Here is a 19,242-nt window from a genome sequence, read left to right on the forward strand (position 1 = left end):
AGTGAAGTAAATGAATGTTATTAATTTTTCACTGACGCTACTGACAAATTACATCCCATAATATACAGTTTATCGGGAAATTAGCACCCAGCTAACAGAAACGTTTGCTGTTACCATGGTGATGCATCTGCCGTCAGAAATTAGCCGGTAAGTGACAATTGTGGTAATTAATTAGTCATTTATCAGGTAATTATGGCACTCACTCTCTAGTTATAGCTTCCTTAATGCAATGTGTGTTTGCCTTTCCCTTTTTATATCAAACTGATTTGAAATATCTGGCCTTTTTACAGACAAAACATGCATTCACAATGATCTTTAACATTTTTAGACAAAAATAACACATTACTAATTTCTAATTACATGTAGGATGATTACCACACTTCTAGGTTAGTGGTTCCTTAACTTTCTGGCTTTGTTACTCCTAAAAACATGTCTACTTGTGTTTGAATGATTTTCAAATATAACAGTTTGCCATACTTAATATTAAAATTAAGCTTTGCTAATAGCAGCGGGACGTTACACAGCCCTTTCACTTAAATATTGTAGCTACTGACAAAATATCCAGTTTACTGAAACCTTTGCTAAAACTTAGACAATTACTTGTCAAATAATTAGCTAGCTAATAACTATTAAGGTAATCAGTTAGTCATTTATTAGGTAAAAATTATTATTATTATTACAGTTAAACCTTCCTAAGTGCAATATTTGTTTGCTTTCCCAGTTTTATATCAGACTGAAATTACATTTCTGGCTTTTTGATAGGCAAAACAACTATGGACTTTGCACAACTATGACATTTCTATACCAATAATGAACAGATGAATCAATCAAAAATAACAAATTCATGATTACTAATCACATGTAGGATAATAAGTCTATTTCTAGGTTAGTGGTTCCTAAACATCTTGGCTTGTGATCCCTTGAAAAAAACAAAAACAAAACTGTCTACTTGTGTTTTAGGTCAACCAACGAGTGATTTTATTTCTTATTTTGAATGAATTAAGTTGGTTCTTAAGACTTACAAAAATGGCAAAGATTAAAAGAAAGTCTGAAATAATAAACATAACTTTGTATGGCAGAAATATGTTTTTTGTTGTTGTTGTTTTGTTTGTTTGTTTAACTTCATTTAACCAGAAACTCTTTTGAGATACATTTGTCTTTATTTTTATTTTTTCTCTTGAGGTACATTACCTCTTTGACAAGGGGACACCTGGCCTCAATGACAGCGTAAAATAGGTGTCATATAGTTGCATAAAACACATATAATTAATTTACAACAGTCATATCAAACACCACAAAACTGAACCAGAGTGACACAAGAAAGATAAAACTTTATTATTTTACATCTCTCAACTATATTGTGGTCCCTTATGGGGTAAACACTGCTTCTAGGTCACTTCTGTGTTTCATATTTTAATCTTTTATATTTTGAGAGGGGGGTAATAGCTAAGTAATGCCATCAGGAGGATGTAAAATAAGTGAGATAGAGTCATATTTGAGCTTTTTACAATTTATTATCACTTCAGATTGGTGAAAACTATTTGAGGTGTCAAAAAGAAAGAGTAAAATAACTGCCTACTGACAGAAATAAATAACAGACAATCATAAATAAGTTTTTAAAAAACACTCAAGTGGACATTATAACTTGCTTTTTGGGGAAGGGGCTTTTTTTTCAGCTTTTCCTCAACACTTATCCAGCTGAACCTGTAACAGCAGACCTGAATATCAGGTAAGTTTTCATAAGAAAGAGTTTTGGTCCAGTAAAAACACCTGACAGCACATGCGCACACAATCCTGTACTCCCAAAAAAAGCACCCTAATCAAAACATTTCCAAAAACAGACGCTGGCCTTCCTCCCGCCACCTGTGTTTACCTTTGCACTTTGCCATCTTCCTATATAAAGCCTAGTCTAGTCGCATCAAGTCATTAGCTCAATAATCCACTTGTAGCTTGGTGCCTTGATTATGTGATCTAAAGTCTAAACCGGCTTCTGCTCAGTCCGAGGGAGCGGCACAGCGGGGATAGCTTCACAAATGAGGCCTCTGTGGTGAGTTACTGGGTTCGTTTCGGTGCTGCTGTCATTCATCTACCGACAATGACCGATCTGATTGACACCCTGCAGTTCTTGACCTGATCCTGGTGGACTTTGTGGAGGATGAAACAGAGCAAATGTCTGCCTAAATATTCACTGAAACAGAGAACTGACAGCCAGACAACTTGGGAAGAGGTGACTGGATAGAGAAGGTGATCACGTAAGTAGATGACAGCTTTTAGAGAAGCTTTATTTTAGATTTCTACAGCTGGTAAATAAAACTGTAAAACATCAAAAGAGCAGAAACAAGCAGGGCATTAGCTGCCAGTTTTTGTGTCAGAAACATCTACTGAAGTTCAAAATTTAAAGAGCCAAGTACAGGTTGGCGTTTTAGTGCAGTTCTGCCTTTGCATAATCATTCATAAAACAGCGATTTGTTCTGGAAACATTCCCTGATTGGATGAAATTAGCCTGGTGCTAAATACCATTACATGTGACAAAAGCCACCCATATGTTCCTTTAAATAGGCCATAGCAAGAAAAGACCTTTTGGAGTACTTTTTTGGAAGTTTTGTAACATTTTCTAAGTGTAATTTGTGCATTAGTTGGCTTGTCTTAGCTCCATGGAGGTATTTCCTGGCGCCTCTCTATTATATAGATTGCTTAATATAAGCCTTCGTAGAATTCAGACAGAAACAGTCTTCCCCCGCAGGATTGAGGCCAGCCACTGAGGTTAGGGGAGAACCGGCAGATAACAAGATTAACGCGGCATGAAGTCGAACATCCTCTAGCTGCTGCTGCTGAGCCACACTCAGCTTTTTGCTCTGTGAATGAAGGCATTTCTAAGAGGCCAAGACTGTAGAAAATTCATTTACGAATGGCTGTGGAGTGTTGTGAACTTATATCTAAATCTATGTATACTCATATAGTCATGTATAGTCATACATATATATATATATATGTATAAATAGTCTACTTTAGAAAGAAGCTTTGAATTCATCTTGTAGTACTGAAAGAATACAGTTGAATGATGCTCATATGTTGAATCTTGCAGACAAATGACTTGGATGTTCATCAGTTTTGGCTGATTTGACGTGTGTTTGGTGTTTCCAACAGGAACAGTCATGGGATGTGGCGTCACAAAGTCCAACCAGTTCCACAAACACTCCAAAAAAGGTAACCATGATCCTCCAGACAGCTCCGAACACAGACTGTTTATCATTTTTAAATTCCTCCGATTGAGATAAGATAGTATGTCGTCATCCACCTACACAGACAAACTTCATGGTCGTCCATTTCTGAACATGAGGGGTGTTTTATGAAGCAAGATTACCGGTTAAACCTTGTTTACTTTAATTTAATCAGAATCATTTTTCAGGACATTCGGTTTCATAAAGAAGGTTTAAATGAGTCTGACCTAAGTAACCATGGAAACGTTTCCCTCCAGACGAGGCTGGATCAGGTCAGACAAGCTTTCACAGCTTCACCTCAAGTTTAAGTAATGTTATAATCAATCTGTCAGACTAAAACACAGAGTTTTCTCCAAAGGTTCCTCTTTACTGCTCAGTCTGTTTACAGAACATGTCAAATTTATCATACTGCACTTTTTGCAAATCTAAACTCTTACCTTTTATTTTACCTAAAATATCTGGACTATCTTCCAGTCGACATATGTGCTTTTACACTGCTGTTAAAATTAACCTAATAAACAACCTTTTTTCCATTGCAGTAGTCTCATAGTACTTTAAGTAGCAGTTTCACCATATGTTTTCTCTCTGTGAAAGTCACTTATATTCATCAAAAATGTCACTTTAATTAAATTAGACATACAGACGTCTAAAAATGTATAAACACAGGTAAGGCAGACAGCTAATGTGAGGGTATTCAAACAGTATTTCCAACATATGGAGTACAGCTAGAAAATTATTAGTTATTGTTATTTCATCTCATACATCCTGTACATTAAATTTGCATTATTGAACCCACAGTGACATGATGACAGTTAATACTGAGCTGTACTCGTCTCAGGCTCTCAGCTCACTGCTGGTCTACAACATGCTGCCGAAAGTTCTCTCTTGCTTTGTTAATTGCAGTGACTCAGTTCCTTTTGGTCTGTTAATATTTTATTTTCAATTATATTAATCTTTGCTGCTCTGCAGTTGTGAACATCACAGTTTTGTGTTTTGTGTCTGTTTTCATCCTTATGAATTGATGTGATCTTTGTTTGACGACTCAGGTTTGTGTTTAAAAGTCATTTCTTAAACCAAACTCATCTGTTAACATCAGGTCTGAGTTGGCTTTATGAAACATGACTTTTCACACTGAGATCTGCTTTTCTGAACCTCCTTTATGAAACATCCAGTTGTCTGTCTTGTTTTTATTTGCTTAGCGCTTCACTATAACTGTAATCTCCTTCTTTATATTTGCTGTATTAATGAATCTGTCTTTCCTTTCTTCTTTATGTTCTGCTGCATGCAGCCGTCACATGTAAGCCACATCTTCCATCCTTTGTTTGTCTTGTTGTTTTTTGTCTAATAGGAGAAGCCAGATGTTGAACATACTATGAAGCTTAAACCAGATATGTCAGGATCAGAACCTCTGGTGGAAAAATGTCCAACTCAAGTAGAAAAAAAACATGAAATCAAGTTCTGTAGACGTAAACAAACAAGACAAAATCTGCTTAACTAAGAGTAAAAAGCTACATTTTAGAAAGAGGACTTACAACAGCTGTCTGTTGTTGTAGTATTGGTCAAACATCTGTATGTGACATCTTTTAGAATGTGCGGTTTTCATTCATTGAGGAAAATCAAACTTAGCTCCTGAAAAGTTGGAGATATTCTGTGATCATCTGTCATCTCTGCGCTCTCTGTTTCAGCTATAAAGGCTGCCGTACTGATTCAACAATGGTACCGGCAGTATGTAGCCCGCACAGAGATGAGACGCAGGTACACCTGGCATATCTTCCAGTCCATCGAATACTCTGGAGAACAGGCTCAGATCAAGGTGAGAAACTACAACAAATTATCCATTTTAGTTCTCTACTGTAAATGTTTGCTACAGAGAAATAATAAATCTACAAGCTCAACTTTTGCGTCCCTTCTCTGTGCAGCTTTATAATTTCCTCGGCTACCTCATGGATAATTTCACACCATCAAGCAATGAACGTAAGATTTCTTCTTCAATCAGGAGTTTTGGATTCATACGGTCAGATTTTTTCTTTCCATGAAACCTCTGAATTTGAACTCTTTGTCTCAACCTTCTAGGAAATTTGATCTCGCACATCTTCAGAGAGAACGAGGTGTGTCGGGACACCGAGTGGGAGAGGTACTTCAGCTTCGACAACATCGACGTGCCGGAGATCTACTCAGGACCTCACCTCACCTTCCCTCTGACGGTGGAGCAGGCAGTCGGTCTGGTGGAGGCGTTCAGGAACAAGAAAGTACGTGCAAACCACCAACCAGTCCAGCTTCTTCACCAGCGTAAAACCCCAGTTAAAACATAAGTCACTGTGACTGGAAAGAAATAACAGCATCAGCATTTAAAGTAATCAAAATAATAAGGTTATACTTATGATCTCATGTGTCTGTGTAAATGACATTCAACTGGAAAATGTTTAAAACAGGCAGACAGTTAATAAAAATGAAAGTAAGACAATTATTTTCACTATCAATTCATTTTGCCATTCACTTTATTGATTAATCGATAAGTTGTTTTGTCTATAAATGTCAGAAAGTAACAAAAATATTGGACTGCAACTAATGATTATTTCCATTATCAATTAATCTGTTGATTATTTTCTTAATTAATCGATTAGTTATTTGGTCCATGAAATGTCAGAAAATGGTGAAAAAAGTTGATCGCTGTTTCTTAAAGCCCAGGATGACGTCCTCAAATATCTTGTTTTGTCCATAACCCAAAGATATTAAGTTTACTGTCATAGAAGACTAAAGAAGCAGAAAATATTCACATTTGAAAAACTGGAATCAGTTATCAAAATAGTTGCAGATTAATTTTCTATTTGATTAATCAACTAATAGTTTCAGCTCTGAAAAAGTTGTGAATGTGACATCTTTCCTTAATGTGAGTTCAAGGATCCTTTCTCTGGGTGTCACACTGAATTGTGTTGATTGATTATTGGAGTCACCACTGAATTTCAAAAGCAGGATAGTAAAATACTGATAGAAACATGAGGATAAAACAGTTTCCACTGTGGATGATGAAGGATGCATCCTGGAGAAAATGTATTATATTTAAATCAAGCAAATATTGGTCATTGCCAGTTATGTCTTGTGAAAGCAATGAGGGAGAAAAACATGAATGTATGAACCTCAGTATCAGTTATCAGGCAGTATGACAGGATTGTGTAGGACTGTCGATCCGTGTGTTTCTCTTTGCTCGAACCCCTCTTGCTAATGAGTCTTTCTCCCAGTAGCAGCTGCACTCGCGTTACGTCCTCCAGCTCCTCCTGGAGACGTGGAAACTGCTCCGGATGTTCCCAAATATCAGTCGTATCTCCACCTGCCAAAGCAAAGAAATCACTATTTGTGGTGAGTTTAAATAAAAGTTTCATTGTTTGATATTTTTAGCAACTCCATGTATTTAATTGAAAACCTTTTTTTTGTTTGTTTTTGTATTTTTTGTTTCTTATTGATGAACTGTGTTAGTTCATGTACTGTTTGCATCTCTTCTTCATTAAAGGTGATTTACACGGCCAGCTGGAAGACCTGCTGCTGATTTTCTATAAGGTTTGAACCATGTCTTCTAAAAATGTTTGATTTAGAGGCACAATTGAGAATTTCCTCTTTTTTATCTTATTAACTTAACTTAACTTAATCTTTATTAATAGAGGATATGTGTTACATTACAGACAAAGGCAAAAACAAAACAAATCAAAGACTATTTGGGAAGTTGCAGTCCTGTAGATGAATGTTACTGTTTGATGCCCATTTTCCCATTTCTCTTCCAGCTTTGCTTCTTATAGTCTCAAGATCTATGTTAGTTTTTCCAATAAGAAGATTTCTTCAACAATTATCAGCTATTGGTCCTTTGTCAGCGGTGCCACCTTCCCCCAGTTTCTTATAATAGCCTTTTTACTTGCTATTAACAGTATTTTAACCAAATATCTGTCACCTCTTTGATAAATTAGAGCGATACAGCACTATATTACTCATAGGGACCTTTACGGACCATTTCCCAAAACACTTTTATTCTCTGACATTTCCAAAGTGAGCTGCTGCATCAAATGATCCACACTCTGTCCAACATACCTGACTAATCAGATTTTTCTAGGAGACTTCAGTCCATCTCCATGAATTGGTGGAAATTAAAACAGGACCTGCATGTAATCCAGTGTTTTGCTCTCAGTTGTGCGGCTGATCATTTGTTTATATTTGGATGACAGAATGACCCTTTAATACTTCTTTCTGTCGCTGTTGTTTAAATCACAGAATGGCATGCCGTCCATGGAGAAGCCCTACGTGTTTAATGGAGACTTTGTGGATCGAGGCAGAGACTCCATCGAGATCCTCCTCATTCTGTTTGCCTTCCTGCTGGTCTATCCTACCGAAGTCCACCTCAATCGAGGAAACCACGAGGACCATATCATCAATTTGAGGTAAAAAAACAAAAAAAACAAAACAAAACTGGGAGACATTGAACCCCAAAGTCCCACATATGAGCTGATCCTCCTGTTTAGGAAGAGAGTTGTAAGCAGGTGTAATTAAATAATTAGTTTGTAACTGCTATCTTACTGTTTCTTTGGCTGCTGCAGGTACGGCTTCACTAAAGAAGTGTTGTCTAAATACAAGGTAAGTTATGATTGTGTGGACATTTCTTTTGTTTCCTGTTTGATGTGAACTCCTCGTCCCTGCTTACCAAACTAGTGTGCAGAGCCAAAATGTCTTATCCCTTCTATGTTTGGAGCCACAAATTAAAATGGTAATTAAACAGCTAAGAGAATTTGAGGTCATTAAACCAGCTGACTGCAGGACATCTGACTCTCTTGGCCTCTGATGAGTCAGGGAGGTCATGGTGGTCCAAAGACTCACAAAAGTAACCTCAGATATCCCAAAGATTTAAACGTATTTTACCTTTTTTATGATTTTGTTTGGATTAAATATGAATGAAGAATTTAAGAGCTGCAGTTCTGGGAATAAAAGCTTCCTAAAATTGATAAATAGTGAATGAAAAATACCATAAACTTAAACCGTAAACTGTAACTCACAGATCAGCTCTCCTGCACAAGTTACTCTGATTAGTCAAAAATCCAGACAAACTTGAGATAAACAAAAAATAGAAATATAAAAGTTTTAAAGGTTTCAAACTGCAATGAAAAATAGAAAAATAAATAAGTATAACCCAAAAAGAAGAAGAATTTGAGGATGAAAGACAGAAAGTCACTTTCTGTTTGCTCTTCTCCACAGATGCACGGAAAACGGATCCTGAAGCTGCTGCAGAAGATATTCAGCTGGTTGCCCTTAGCGACAGTGATCGATCAGAAAGTGCTGGTCCTCCACGGAGGGATCTCCAACACCACGGACCTCAGCATCCTCGCCAGAGTGGACAGACACAATGTGAGGAAATATCATATGAGTGTGATGAACTCTGATTAACACGGATACACTCTCCCACATTTTCATTTTGTGTCATTCTTAGCAAGACAGATCTTAAGACAACATTATGTTTTTCTAGTACGTCTCAGCACTGAGGCCTCCAAAGAAGAGACACCGGAGCTCAGCTGGGATGTCCATCGACTCCGACGTGGAAGAAGACTGGACCAGCAAACTCTGCCAGCGCCGGGCCTCCCTCACGTGTCCCAAACCTTTGGGCACCCGCAGCAGCTTCCAGAACCGCTCGCTGCAGGATTTCTCTGACCGGATCAAAGGGAGCGTGGATGACGAGGAGATCCGCCAGCGGAGAGCATCCATCTTCATCGAAAACAATGAGACCCAGTCCATGCCCACTGAGTCCGTCAACAGTGACAACGCCGAGGAGGAGTGGAGGCAGGTGAGAGTGAAAACGCAGCAGAGACACACCGACACATTTTTATCTCACTAACTTGTTTGCCTCACAGCCAACTGATCCCACATAGTTTTTTAAGGACTCCCATTCTAACACCATGTATATACAGTATATAACAAAACAGTAATATCACTAAATTGTTAAATGATTAAAAATTGGGTCATCTTACAATAGTTGCAGTATTTTAGGGTGACATGTAGGGTATTTGATCTTATTTATAATTAAAAAACAATTGCCTGAACAAGTAAGAAACCAGATTGTGAGACTTCATAAAGATGGGAGAGGGTACAAGATCATCATCAGGGTACTGAACGGAAGCTACAACACAGCAGTGGTTAGGAGGGACAGGAAGACGCATACTACTAATAACAGAAGGCGCAGTGGGTCTCCTTGAGAAAGGATGGCATGCACAATTAGCTATTTACGCAGCCTTGCATTGACCCCATCTGTTTGGATCAGATGGGGTCCAGCATGTTAAGCGTGGACCCGGCCAGGACTACCACAGAGACTGCATAGTACCGACTATGCAACATGGAGGCGGGAGTGTGCTGATATGGTGCTGCATGAGTGCAAAGGGTGTAGGGGAGATGACATTTATAGATGGCACTATGAACGCAAGATTGTTAATCCATATACTGAAAGAAAAGATGACTCCCAGTCTCAAGAAGGTTGGCAAGAGAGAAATTTCTCAACATGACAACGATCCCACTGCAAAAATAAAATTGTATTAATCGGACAGGATTTGTAATTACTTAATATTTAATCCCTATTGATCAGAGGTGTACTCAGTTTTGTTTATATACTGTACACTCACCAATCACTTTATTAGGAACATCTGTGCTAATCTAATGCAGTCCAACACAACAGCTCCGCCATAAATTCTACTTTTATGAAGGTTTTACATTTTCAGTTTTTGTTGACATTGTAAGAAAGGTGATAATTCTACTGTATATTTATTATTGAAGTCATAGTGGGTGGCGGTGATTTACTGGAGTGCATTATATTGAAAAGTGTTCCTAATATTTTGCCCCCTTCATGTATGTTAATGGAGTGGACAAAATATTAGGAACACTTTTAAAACACTTTTATTAAAGGTGATTAAGTACCATAAGCAAGATAAATTAATCAAAATAAAACAGAGCAGAAAAATGATTAAATATAGTAATACAATTATAAAACAAGGAGAAAAGAAGAGAACAAAAATGAATACACATGCACAGATACATATAAAGATGTACTGTACATGTTCAGGTATCTGATGAAATAAATGTGCACTCAGGCGTTTGAGGATTTGTTCACCAGCTCAGTAACGTTTCTGAATTACTGTTTGTTACGTTAACGAGGCACAATTCAGTTAGAGGAGGTGTCGGTGTTTTAAAATGGTGTAAATTTAGTTATTTTTTCCACTGTGAGTGAAGTTATGAGTGTAGACTTGTTGTTTTTTTGTTGTTTTCAGGCCTCAAAGTATCACACTTATATCACACACGCTATTTAGGTGGCAACTGTCATAAGGGGGGGTGTTGTTTTAGTGAGGTGTCATAATCTTTGTTCCTCTGCTGTGTCCCAGTGGACTAAAACAGTCCTGAGTCACAACAAGTAATCAACACTCAGCTCAGAGGAGGTGCTGTGGATTGTTGCCTATGTGGGCCTTAAAATGCTGTAATCCACCGCGTCATTAATCCCTGTACGGTGAGTTCAATCTTCTTTTCAAACTGGCCGTCAGCACCTTAATCTGTGGCTGTAAAAGTCAGTGATCTCATCTGGCTCTCAAACGTGCCGGCTGTAAATCACTCAGAGGAATATCGTCAGCAAGCAGACTGAAATCTTAAAATTCAGATTTAGAGATGGTGAAAATATTGTTTGTTTCTCCACCGAAAAAAAACAACTTTTAAACAGACTTAAAGACTTTAAAAATAATAATAAATCAACATGAAATTATGAAAATAATCATATGATTATATAGAAATTACATTTTTAAAACAAAAAAAGTAAACAAATACTTCATTAAGTAGTTAATTAAAACTCAAATCATGAATTCAATAAAACAATCTCTACACAGGGTCCTTTAGTGACTGTTCTGGAGCTTTCGGTCATATCACATGATCATTCCTCAGCAGATGGAGTTTGCCCAGTTGTCACAAAATTGTTCGTATTTCCATTTTTCTGAGCACATTAGTTTGAGTCGAGTTTATTGTCGTCCCAACTTTACACAGCAAAGGTCTCTCAGAAAACCTACAAATAGACATTTGGATTAAGAGCAAATTAGTTAATTCACATTAATATAACAAGTTATAGCAAAAGACAAGACACATATCATCTGTTTTGGCTTCAAAGTTAAGATTCAGAGTTCATTTTTGCAGTTTTTTTTTGTACTGTGTTTCAATTTCAGGGTCGTTGGATCTTAAATAACAGACAGAGTGTGTACAAAGATTATTTAATAACTATGATCAACATAAACTGCAACAGTCAGTAAGAATTCATGTCAGAAAGGGTCACCCTGGTGGAGTTACATGTGGAATAACAAAATAATTTCAGTACCAGAGTCCATAGTTTCAAACTGAAAACTTTTTCTTCTTCTTCTTCTTCTTCTCCTCTTATGCGCCACCAGATCCTGGACCTGCTGTGGAGCGACCCCATGTCCCAGGATGGCTGCATTCCCAACGAGCTGAGGGGCGGAGGCTGCTACTGGGGCCCCGACGTCACAGAGGACTTCCTGAACAGACACAACCTGCAGCTCATCATCCGCTCCCACGAGTGTAAACAGGACGGTTACGAGTTCTGCCACAACCGTAAGGTGAGCTGATAATCTAAATCCAATCTAATCTTTACATTCATCAATTTAACATGTCGGTCTCATGTCTGAATAAGAACCCTGGTCACTTTTATGTAAAAGTCATGATGGCGATACAAAAGTCGGACTTGTAGCGTTTGTTTATCACTTTAAACACAGAACAAATGTGTCCTGAGTCTGAATTTAATTCCATCAGATTAATATAAAGGCTGCAGCAGCACAAGATAAAACATGCAGAGAGAGAAATGTGTGTCTTGTTTCACTTTCTAACGTCAGTTTTCCCTTTGCGGTGCGACTGGAGCAGAAGATGTTAAAAACCCTTCATACAACCACAGTAACAATCAGACCAGAACACGTCTCAATTTTCAATTTTCATTTATGCCAACTGTTGAATAAATGAACAAGCAGCATTTGAAAGAACAGGAATTAAAGAGTAACAACTTAACTGATATTCAATGATGGTGCATGTCAGACTTTATAAAAAAAAGGCAGCAGAATTTGCTCTCTAATAACGTTAAATGATGACATTGACAGTAACAGTGTGAGTGGATTCACTAAGGGAGGTGGAGTCGAGCATCCATCGTGCTCACGATGTTCATTAATTAAGACTTCACCATCAAAATAAGTTTTAAACGCCATCAGCGCCTGAGGATAGAGATAGCTGTACAGACTGTAAAGCCCCCTGAGGCAAATTTGTTATTTGTGATGTTGGGCTATGCAAAGAAATTTGACTCGACTTGATCAGTGATGCAACAGAAACGTCTTCTTCCTTCATATCATAACATTTTCAACTCACCACCCCCTCTCTCTCTCTCTCTCTCTGCTCCCTCTCGCAATATTGCACAAGCATCGTCTCTTCCTGTAAACGAATAAAGCCGTAAGGAACATTAACATAAAAGTCTCCTCTGTCTGGGTGACAAAAAGCCATCTGTTTAACATCTTGATGAAGTTACGTACTCGATGTCTGAACTCACTATATAATCAGCTTCACGCAGTAGATTTGTCTGATGTGACTTAAATCAAATGCCAAAATGTTCAGCAGCGTGACGTTGAGTTTCAAAACATCTCCTCTCACACTGTGCGCTGACAAGCTGTGACAAAAACACAACAATCGTTTCTTTCGTTTCATTTAGATCCTCACTCTCTTCTCTGCCTCCAATTACTACGACGTGGGAAGCAACAGGGGGGCCTACGTCAAGCTGGGTCCGGACCTTGTGCCTTATTTGGTTCAGTACCAGGCCAGCAGCATGATCAGAGAGCTCACCGTGAGACAAAGGTGCCATTTACATAGTGACTCATCCCACTGGAGCTGCAGCTAATTATTACTGTATTGTTTTCATTGTGGATTAGTTTCACCATTAATAGATTCATTATTTAGTCTAGAAAACAGTCCAAAACTCAAAGACATTCAATTTACACTGATATAAAACTGAGAAAATGTGCAAATTCACACATTTGAGACATTTTTGTGTGATAAATGACTTAAAATAGTTGAAGATTCATTTCCTGTTGGTTTTATTTTTGTAGCTGTTACTGGATTAGATGAAAACTTTAAACATGAGAGCTCAAAATCATATATCCTAACCTACGTTACCTTTTTAGACATCCATTGTGTAATATAACATCATTCTCTACACTGTTCTGGCTTCAATAGTTTTCATTATGTTCTGTGTTTGCTGTTATCTCGTCTGCAGCGTGGGACGAACCGAGCGCTCGGCCCTCAAAGTCCTGAGGGAGCAGCTGTTTTCACACAAGTCTGACCTCATCTGTGCCTTCAAAAAGTTTGACGGAGAGAACACAGGTGTGTGTAGCGTGAGTTTCACCAACCAATTCGGTCCTCAAACGGATCAGGTGTTACTTCCCAGGTGTTCATTTTTTTATCACAGACGTCACATGTGCCTCCCGTTTCCTCGTGTTTCTTGGAGGACAATGTCTAGCTGGGAGGAAATGCGAGATCGCCTCTTTGTATTTTGTGTGGAGCATCATAATCCTCATTCAGGGGAGAAAAAAAACAAGACGTCTGTTCCAGAGCGCAGAAACTTCAGCTGAAACTGTTCAACCACTTCAGGGATTTAATTTTGTTCACTCACTTTGTGTTTATCAAGAATATAATAAGTAAATAAGCAGTTACTTTTGTTTTTGCTTGCAAAGACAACTCTCTCATAAAATCATACATGACCAAATCCTGTAGAGTCACAGCACAAATCAACTTTAAAAACACGTATGTGTGTGTGTTTGTAGTGTCTGTAAATGAGGAAAAACGTCACCTACATGCGAGGTGTCTGCAGGTCTTTAAAAGTCTTAAAAAGCATTGAATTCAGCCTCCTACAAAAGCCCTTAGAAGATAATAAAATGCCTTAAGTTTAATTTACAAAAGTCTCTTAAATGTTTGCTCTTGCCTGCTATAAGCAGTAATGTTAGTTATAAAATGTTTTTGTACCCGATTAGTGAATGAGCTGTTGGGAAATGTTATAAACTATAAGTGATACTGGTGGCTGTTTAATGCTGAATGAGTTAATGAGTCTCAGTCAGATCTGTAGCAAACACTGCTGTCACTACTGTGAGCTGCAGGAGCTCATCGACTCATAAAGCACCAGTGATTTTCCATCATACTTTCACACTTTGGGCGGTAGGATTGTGAAACAGGTATTAAATTGCATTCTATGTGGTATTTAAAAGGTCTTAAAAGTCTTAAGTTCAACTCGGTGAACGCCGCAGAATCTCTGTGTGTATGCTTCACAATCACTGACTCATCCACAGCTGTGTGGCTGGTAACATCCAGTCACATCATGCAGGTGTACATGTACACCTCCGACATGTTAACCTGTTCACTCTGCTGATTACACTCTCGCCAGTACAGTTTGCTGCTGCAGCTCCCTCCACCTCCTCCTTATGTGGAATTTCATATTGTTGATTTTAACTAAGATTTAATGTTCATGCATGTTTAACCATACATGAGTATAACCACATTGCTATAAAGGGTCATTTCCTTGACGTATGTGTCTCTGACTGAAATGTCTGTAATGAGACAGACTGGTGAAAATATACAAATGAAAAGTGGACTCTGTTTTGCTCAGTTTTGCTTCTACCTTGGCCGTTGCATTCGCCCTTTCTTTAGTTTATGCTTTGACTCTTCTTCTTCTGTCTGTATACACTGCTACTGAAAGTAATGCAAAACTAAATGTAATATATATCAAGTTCATGGATAAGATGAACATTAAACATGCACATCTAAGCATATGATGGGACTTGAATGTTGGCTGTAATTGAATGTTTTAATTAAAAGTAAAATAATGGAAAACTTCATTGTCATCCTCACAGACTGCTGAAGTCTCTGCTAATAAGAAAGTATTTCCTCTCCTTCCACCTCCGTCAGGTCTGGTGTCTCTGAACGACTGGGCCTCTGCAGTGGAGAGCGTGATGCGCCTCAGTTTGCCCTGGAGGATGCTTCGTAGTCAGCTGGTCACCTGCAGGACCAGCGAAGGCATGATAAACTACCACGAGTGGTTCAACGAGCTCGCCATCAAAGGACCCAATACGGATGTAATGACACATCAAAGCAGTCTCCAGTAGCTAAAGATATACTGGTGTATGATGAATAACATTTTGGATAAATTTAAGGACTTCTATCAGGATTTTTCTCACTCACATTTTCCCCTCGCAGCATATTGACCAGAGTCTGATTGAGACTTTGTACCGTCACCGCTCCACATTGGAGACCATCTTCAGGATCGTAGACACAGACAACTCAGGTAAAACACACTTTACTCACCACTGGCATCTTTTTCTTTTAAACAACATATTTTGTTCTTTCACTCTCAACAGTTCACCTTAAAATGTTATATTGCATTTCTGGGTTTATTTTGCGGTTTTTTTGTATTTTTCAAAGTGGCAAAAGACAAATCACGACATCATGATCATAATGTAAAGAAATATCAGGTTTTACTGTCAGTTCTCCAGGAATCAAAGTGATTTTCTTAAGACTTAATATTGTGCATCAACCTCTAACAGAAACAGCAAATGGAAAAAAGGCCGTCTTAGAAGCTTATTTTAGTTTTATTGCATTTAACAAACAGCAAAAAAGAGGAAATGAAACAGATGAGACAGGAGAGGTCAAGAGGCTGTAGTGGACCATCCTGTCAAATCAAGTATAATAATTGTAAAAAAAACAAAAAACAAATATAAAAACATGAATTGGCCAAATAAAAAACACACAAATACAAACAAAATAAAGGAAAGCAAGAGAGACAAAACAAACAGAGCATCGTAGAACCAATTAGCTGACAATAATCACACAAGAAAGAAAAACAAAGCTAAAATGAATAGGATATCATCAAAATTAATCTAATAGCCTGAATTAACTGGCCATTTCTTTTTAAATGTTAAAATAATAGCAAGATCTTAATAATTTGTAGTTTGGTTTTCCATATTTGTGTGGCAAAAAGACACAGAGCTATATTAACCTGCACCAGAATGCAGTTAATCCCCAAACATATGTTTCTCTTTGGATAAAACTGTGTCACTCTAATTCTGGAAAAATGTGCCTTCTGGTCAATAACTTGATGAAATTACTGCACTGACGGACAGAGACGATCTAATGAGAGACCGTCTGTCTCACTGGAGGCGTAAAGTGTGTCAGAGACTTGTAATTTGTTTGTGTCCAGATAGAGATGGTTACCGAGGTCAGCCTCCGTTAATCCACCTGTGGCTTGCGAACGAGGCCACGGCAGGTTACGCCCTCCGGAATCCTCCCGGTTAAGACGAGGATTAACCCACTGATCTACTGATGGTCTTTCCATCCCCCTATCCCTTATCTCAAACACATTCCTGTTCTGCTTTCTCCCTCCACTTTTTTTTTTTTTTATAATCTCCTCCCATCACTCCATCCATAAGAGCTTCTTTTCTATCCTGCATCTTTAACCTTTAACCTCCTCCTCAGGCTTCATCACCATGGAGGACTTCCGGCAGACATGGAAGCTGCTGAGCGTCTACCTAAAGATGGAGATCACGGACGAGGCCATCTCCGACCTTGCAGTCACCATCGACAGCAACCAGGACGGCAGCATCGACATCGAGGAGTTCATGGAGGCCTTCCGCCTCACGGACAAGAAGAGCCGCCTGGAGCGAGGACGCAGCATGTTCATGGGGACGGCCCCTGACCTCACCAAGCTGGAGGGAGACCCCAACATTTGAGCAGAGAGAGAGAGAGAGAGAGAGAGAGAGAGAGAGAGAAAAGACTGAACACAGAGAGCAACCTCCTTCTTCTCGCCAGGTAGCCAGGCGGCGAAGGAGAGGGTGGGGAAGTGGAGCCGACGCAAGCTGCTTTAATGACGCACACTAAGACGTAGGATGCTGCTGAGCAACAGCCGTGTGGATCACATGGGATTAGGAAGAGGTCAGAGTTCAGGGTGTTTGACAGCAAATGCTTGTTTCATATTTTGAAGCGGTTTTATTCACTGAGGAAGTGTCTGTGAAGCACAACTGAACACCATGAAGAATATATATCTCTCATGTCAAGTTAGAATAGTGATAAACTTTTCAAAAAAAACTCACAAACACAGAAATAAAAAGACATAATTATTGGAATAATAATACTAGATACTTTGATTACAGTTATTTTGAGGATTTTTGCATTTTATATCCATATCTTTCATTATTTTTAACAAGAAAAGACTTTATAGATGAAAAGAGTAACTTCTGCACACTGACTCCAAACCACAGATCACCTGTAGACATGTTTTAAGATGTATAAATATGTACTTTATAAATTTGTATCTGATAAGGTTTTTCCACAAAAAAGTTCAGTTGTTTGCTAAAAATTCTTAAAAATTACATCTGTTTCTTCTTCCTCATTGAAAAAATACAAGTTATAATAGTGAAAACAGCCGCCTAGAGTCAAACTGCACATAGATCATTCTGCACAGTGAAGCTCAAACATCAAAGTAACAATAAGCATAACTCATTTTTAAATGGATGTTATGATCGCAGTCGGATCTTATGAGATCAAAATGTTTAAAAATGGCTACCATCTCGCACAAAGTGAAAAACATCTCAAAATATTGAACAATTCAAGAAGTAAACAATTAAAACTCACCAGGAGTACAAAGACAATAATCACGAATCACAAATATATCAAAAATACTTACATGAAAATAAACATTAAAATATTGCACATGACAAAAAAACATTAAAGACAGATTTAACACACACTAATAAACATGTATGTTATCGCTAAGACTGTGGACTGACAGGAAGCTATAACAGAAATAAACCCAAATATAGAGCTGCAACAATTAATCAATTTGACAATCGACAGAAAATTAATCACCAACTGTTTTGATAATCAGTTAATCTTTCTTTAGTTCTCTGACTCTGTATCAGGGAGGACTCTGGACCTCTATGAGATGCATGACTGTCGGTTTACGTTGTACATTCAGTTTTTTAAAGCTCTCTGTGAGTCAGCGTGCAGACGTCACTCTTTCCACTGATGCTGATTCCCAGTAGCCTTGCATCGACATGCGACGTACGAATACTGTAACTACACTCCTTCTAAAGATTTTATAGATACTAGAAACTAATACGTAAATTACACAACATGTAATTGTGCAGCTCTACTGTACATTGTATGCACAAATCGCAAATTAAAAGTTGCCAGTGCCTTAGCAGTAGGAGCATTTTTAACTTCCAGTGATGAAGTTAAGTCTAGTATGCACAGTGTGTCAACTGCCAACAAAGTACCGGGGTCCCTGCTCGTCTCAGTCGGGATGTGAGCTCATACATATTTATTTGATCTCTAGGACGTATGATGTATCTTCAAATTGTTGCTTTTAAAGCCAAGATCAGTTCCTTTTCAGTTAAATCTGCTCAGTTTTAATTTTAAATAATGTATTATTTAACAACAAGAGACATTTAAAAAAAAAAAAAATCATTAAATGTAAATTTGTATGTATGGTTTGTTGGTTTTTTAGCTTGATGACCATGTAAAACGTTTACTGTAAATACATCACAAAGTTACATTTGTAGTATTTATTTGTGTGTGTGTGTGTGTATGTGTGTGTGTGTGTGTGTGTTTGAGATTAGGGATGTTTATGAATTGCAATTTAAAGAACCATCACTGATCCAGATGTGGTTGTATTGAGGAGGAAAACACTCAATATACAGTAACTCAGTGATCTGATCATTAAAATAATTTGCTATTTTCTGCCTCAAGTGTTTCATTTACTTTTAATTTGTTTGTTTTCTTTTGCATACACATGATTTCATGATGCAACTACTGTGCATGCTGCTAATAACTAATTATTAAGGGCTGTCATAATCACCACCAGGGGGCACAAAAGACCATTTAGTACTAACTTGGTGTCACATATCAGTTTAGTCTGGATGTCAACTCAATAAGCCCA

General features: G+C 38.0%; 1 protein-coding gene across 7 annotated transcripts; it reads left to right on the forward strand.

The window, feature by feature from the left end:
• The first annotated feature begins 54 nt into the window (after positions 1 to 54).
• ppef2a (protein phosphatase with EF-hand domain 2a) lies at positions 55 to 19,040 on the forward strand. 7 transcript variants are annotated; one of them, XM_044329722.1, is made up of 20 exons: positions 55 to 147; positions 1,662 to 1,729; positions 1,999 to 2,252; positions 3,148 to 3,207; positions 4,510 to 4,518; positions 4,907 to 5,034; positions 5,141 to 5,195; positions 5,295 to 5,470; positions 6,464 to 6,578; positions 6,730 to 6,776; positions 7,479 to 7,645; positions 7,802 to 7,838; positions 8,454 to 8,603; positions 8,722 to 9,036; positions 11,660 to 11,845; positions 12,976 to 13,118; positions 13,537 to 13,643; positions 15,219 to 15,385; positions 15,507 to 15,594; positions 16,782 to 19,040. In XM_044329722.1, the coding sequence occupies exons 4-20, from the start codon at positions 3,156 to 3,158 to the stop codon at positions 17,033 to 17,035; spliced, it is 2,196 nt and encodes a 731-aa protein (XP_044185657.1). In that variant the 5' UTR covers positions 55 to 147; positions 1,662 to 1,729; positions 1,999 to 2,252; positions 3,148 to 3,155; the 3' UTR covers positions 17,036 to 19,040. The 7 variants fall into 7 exon arrangements, with proteins under 7 accessions (XP_044185657.1, XP_044185666.1, XP_044185658.1 ...); XM_044329723.1 differs by lacking the exon at positions 55 to 147 and having other exon boundaries at positions 158 to 1,729; positions 1,999 to 2,047; positions 2,123 to 2,252; XM_044329731.1 differs by lacking the exon at positions 1,662 to 1,729 and having other exon boundaries at positions 2,123 to 2,252.
• Positions 19,041 to 19,242: the final 202 nt, after the last annotated feature.

Source organism: Thunnus albacares, chromosome 2 (assembly GCF_914725855.1).
Source record: "Thunnus albacares chromosome 2, fThuAlb1.1, whole genome shotgun sequence".
Classification (NCBI taxonomy): domain Eukaryota; kingdom Metazoa; phylum Chordata; class Actinopteri; order Scombriformes; family Scombridae; genus Thunnus; species Thunnus albacares.

Bases quoted from the DNA above. Each gene is read 5' to 3' on its own strand.
- ppef2a (XM_044329722.1), top strand. From the start codon at position 3,156: ATGGGATGTGGCGTCACAAAGTCCAACCAGTTCCACAAACACTCCAAA. The intron at 6,579-6,729 runs GTGAGTTTAAAT...TCTTCATTAAAG, and splicing joins CAAAGAAATCACTATTTGTG to GTGATTTACACGGCCAGCTG. The intron at 7,839-8,453 runs GTAAGTTATGAT...TCTTCTCCACAG, and splicing joins AAGTGTTGTCTAAATACAAG to ATGCACGGAAAACGGATCCT.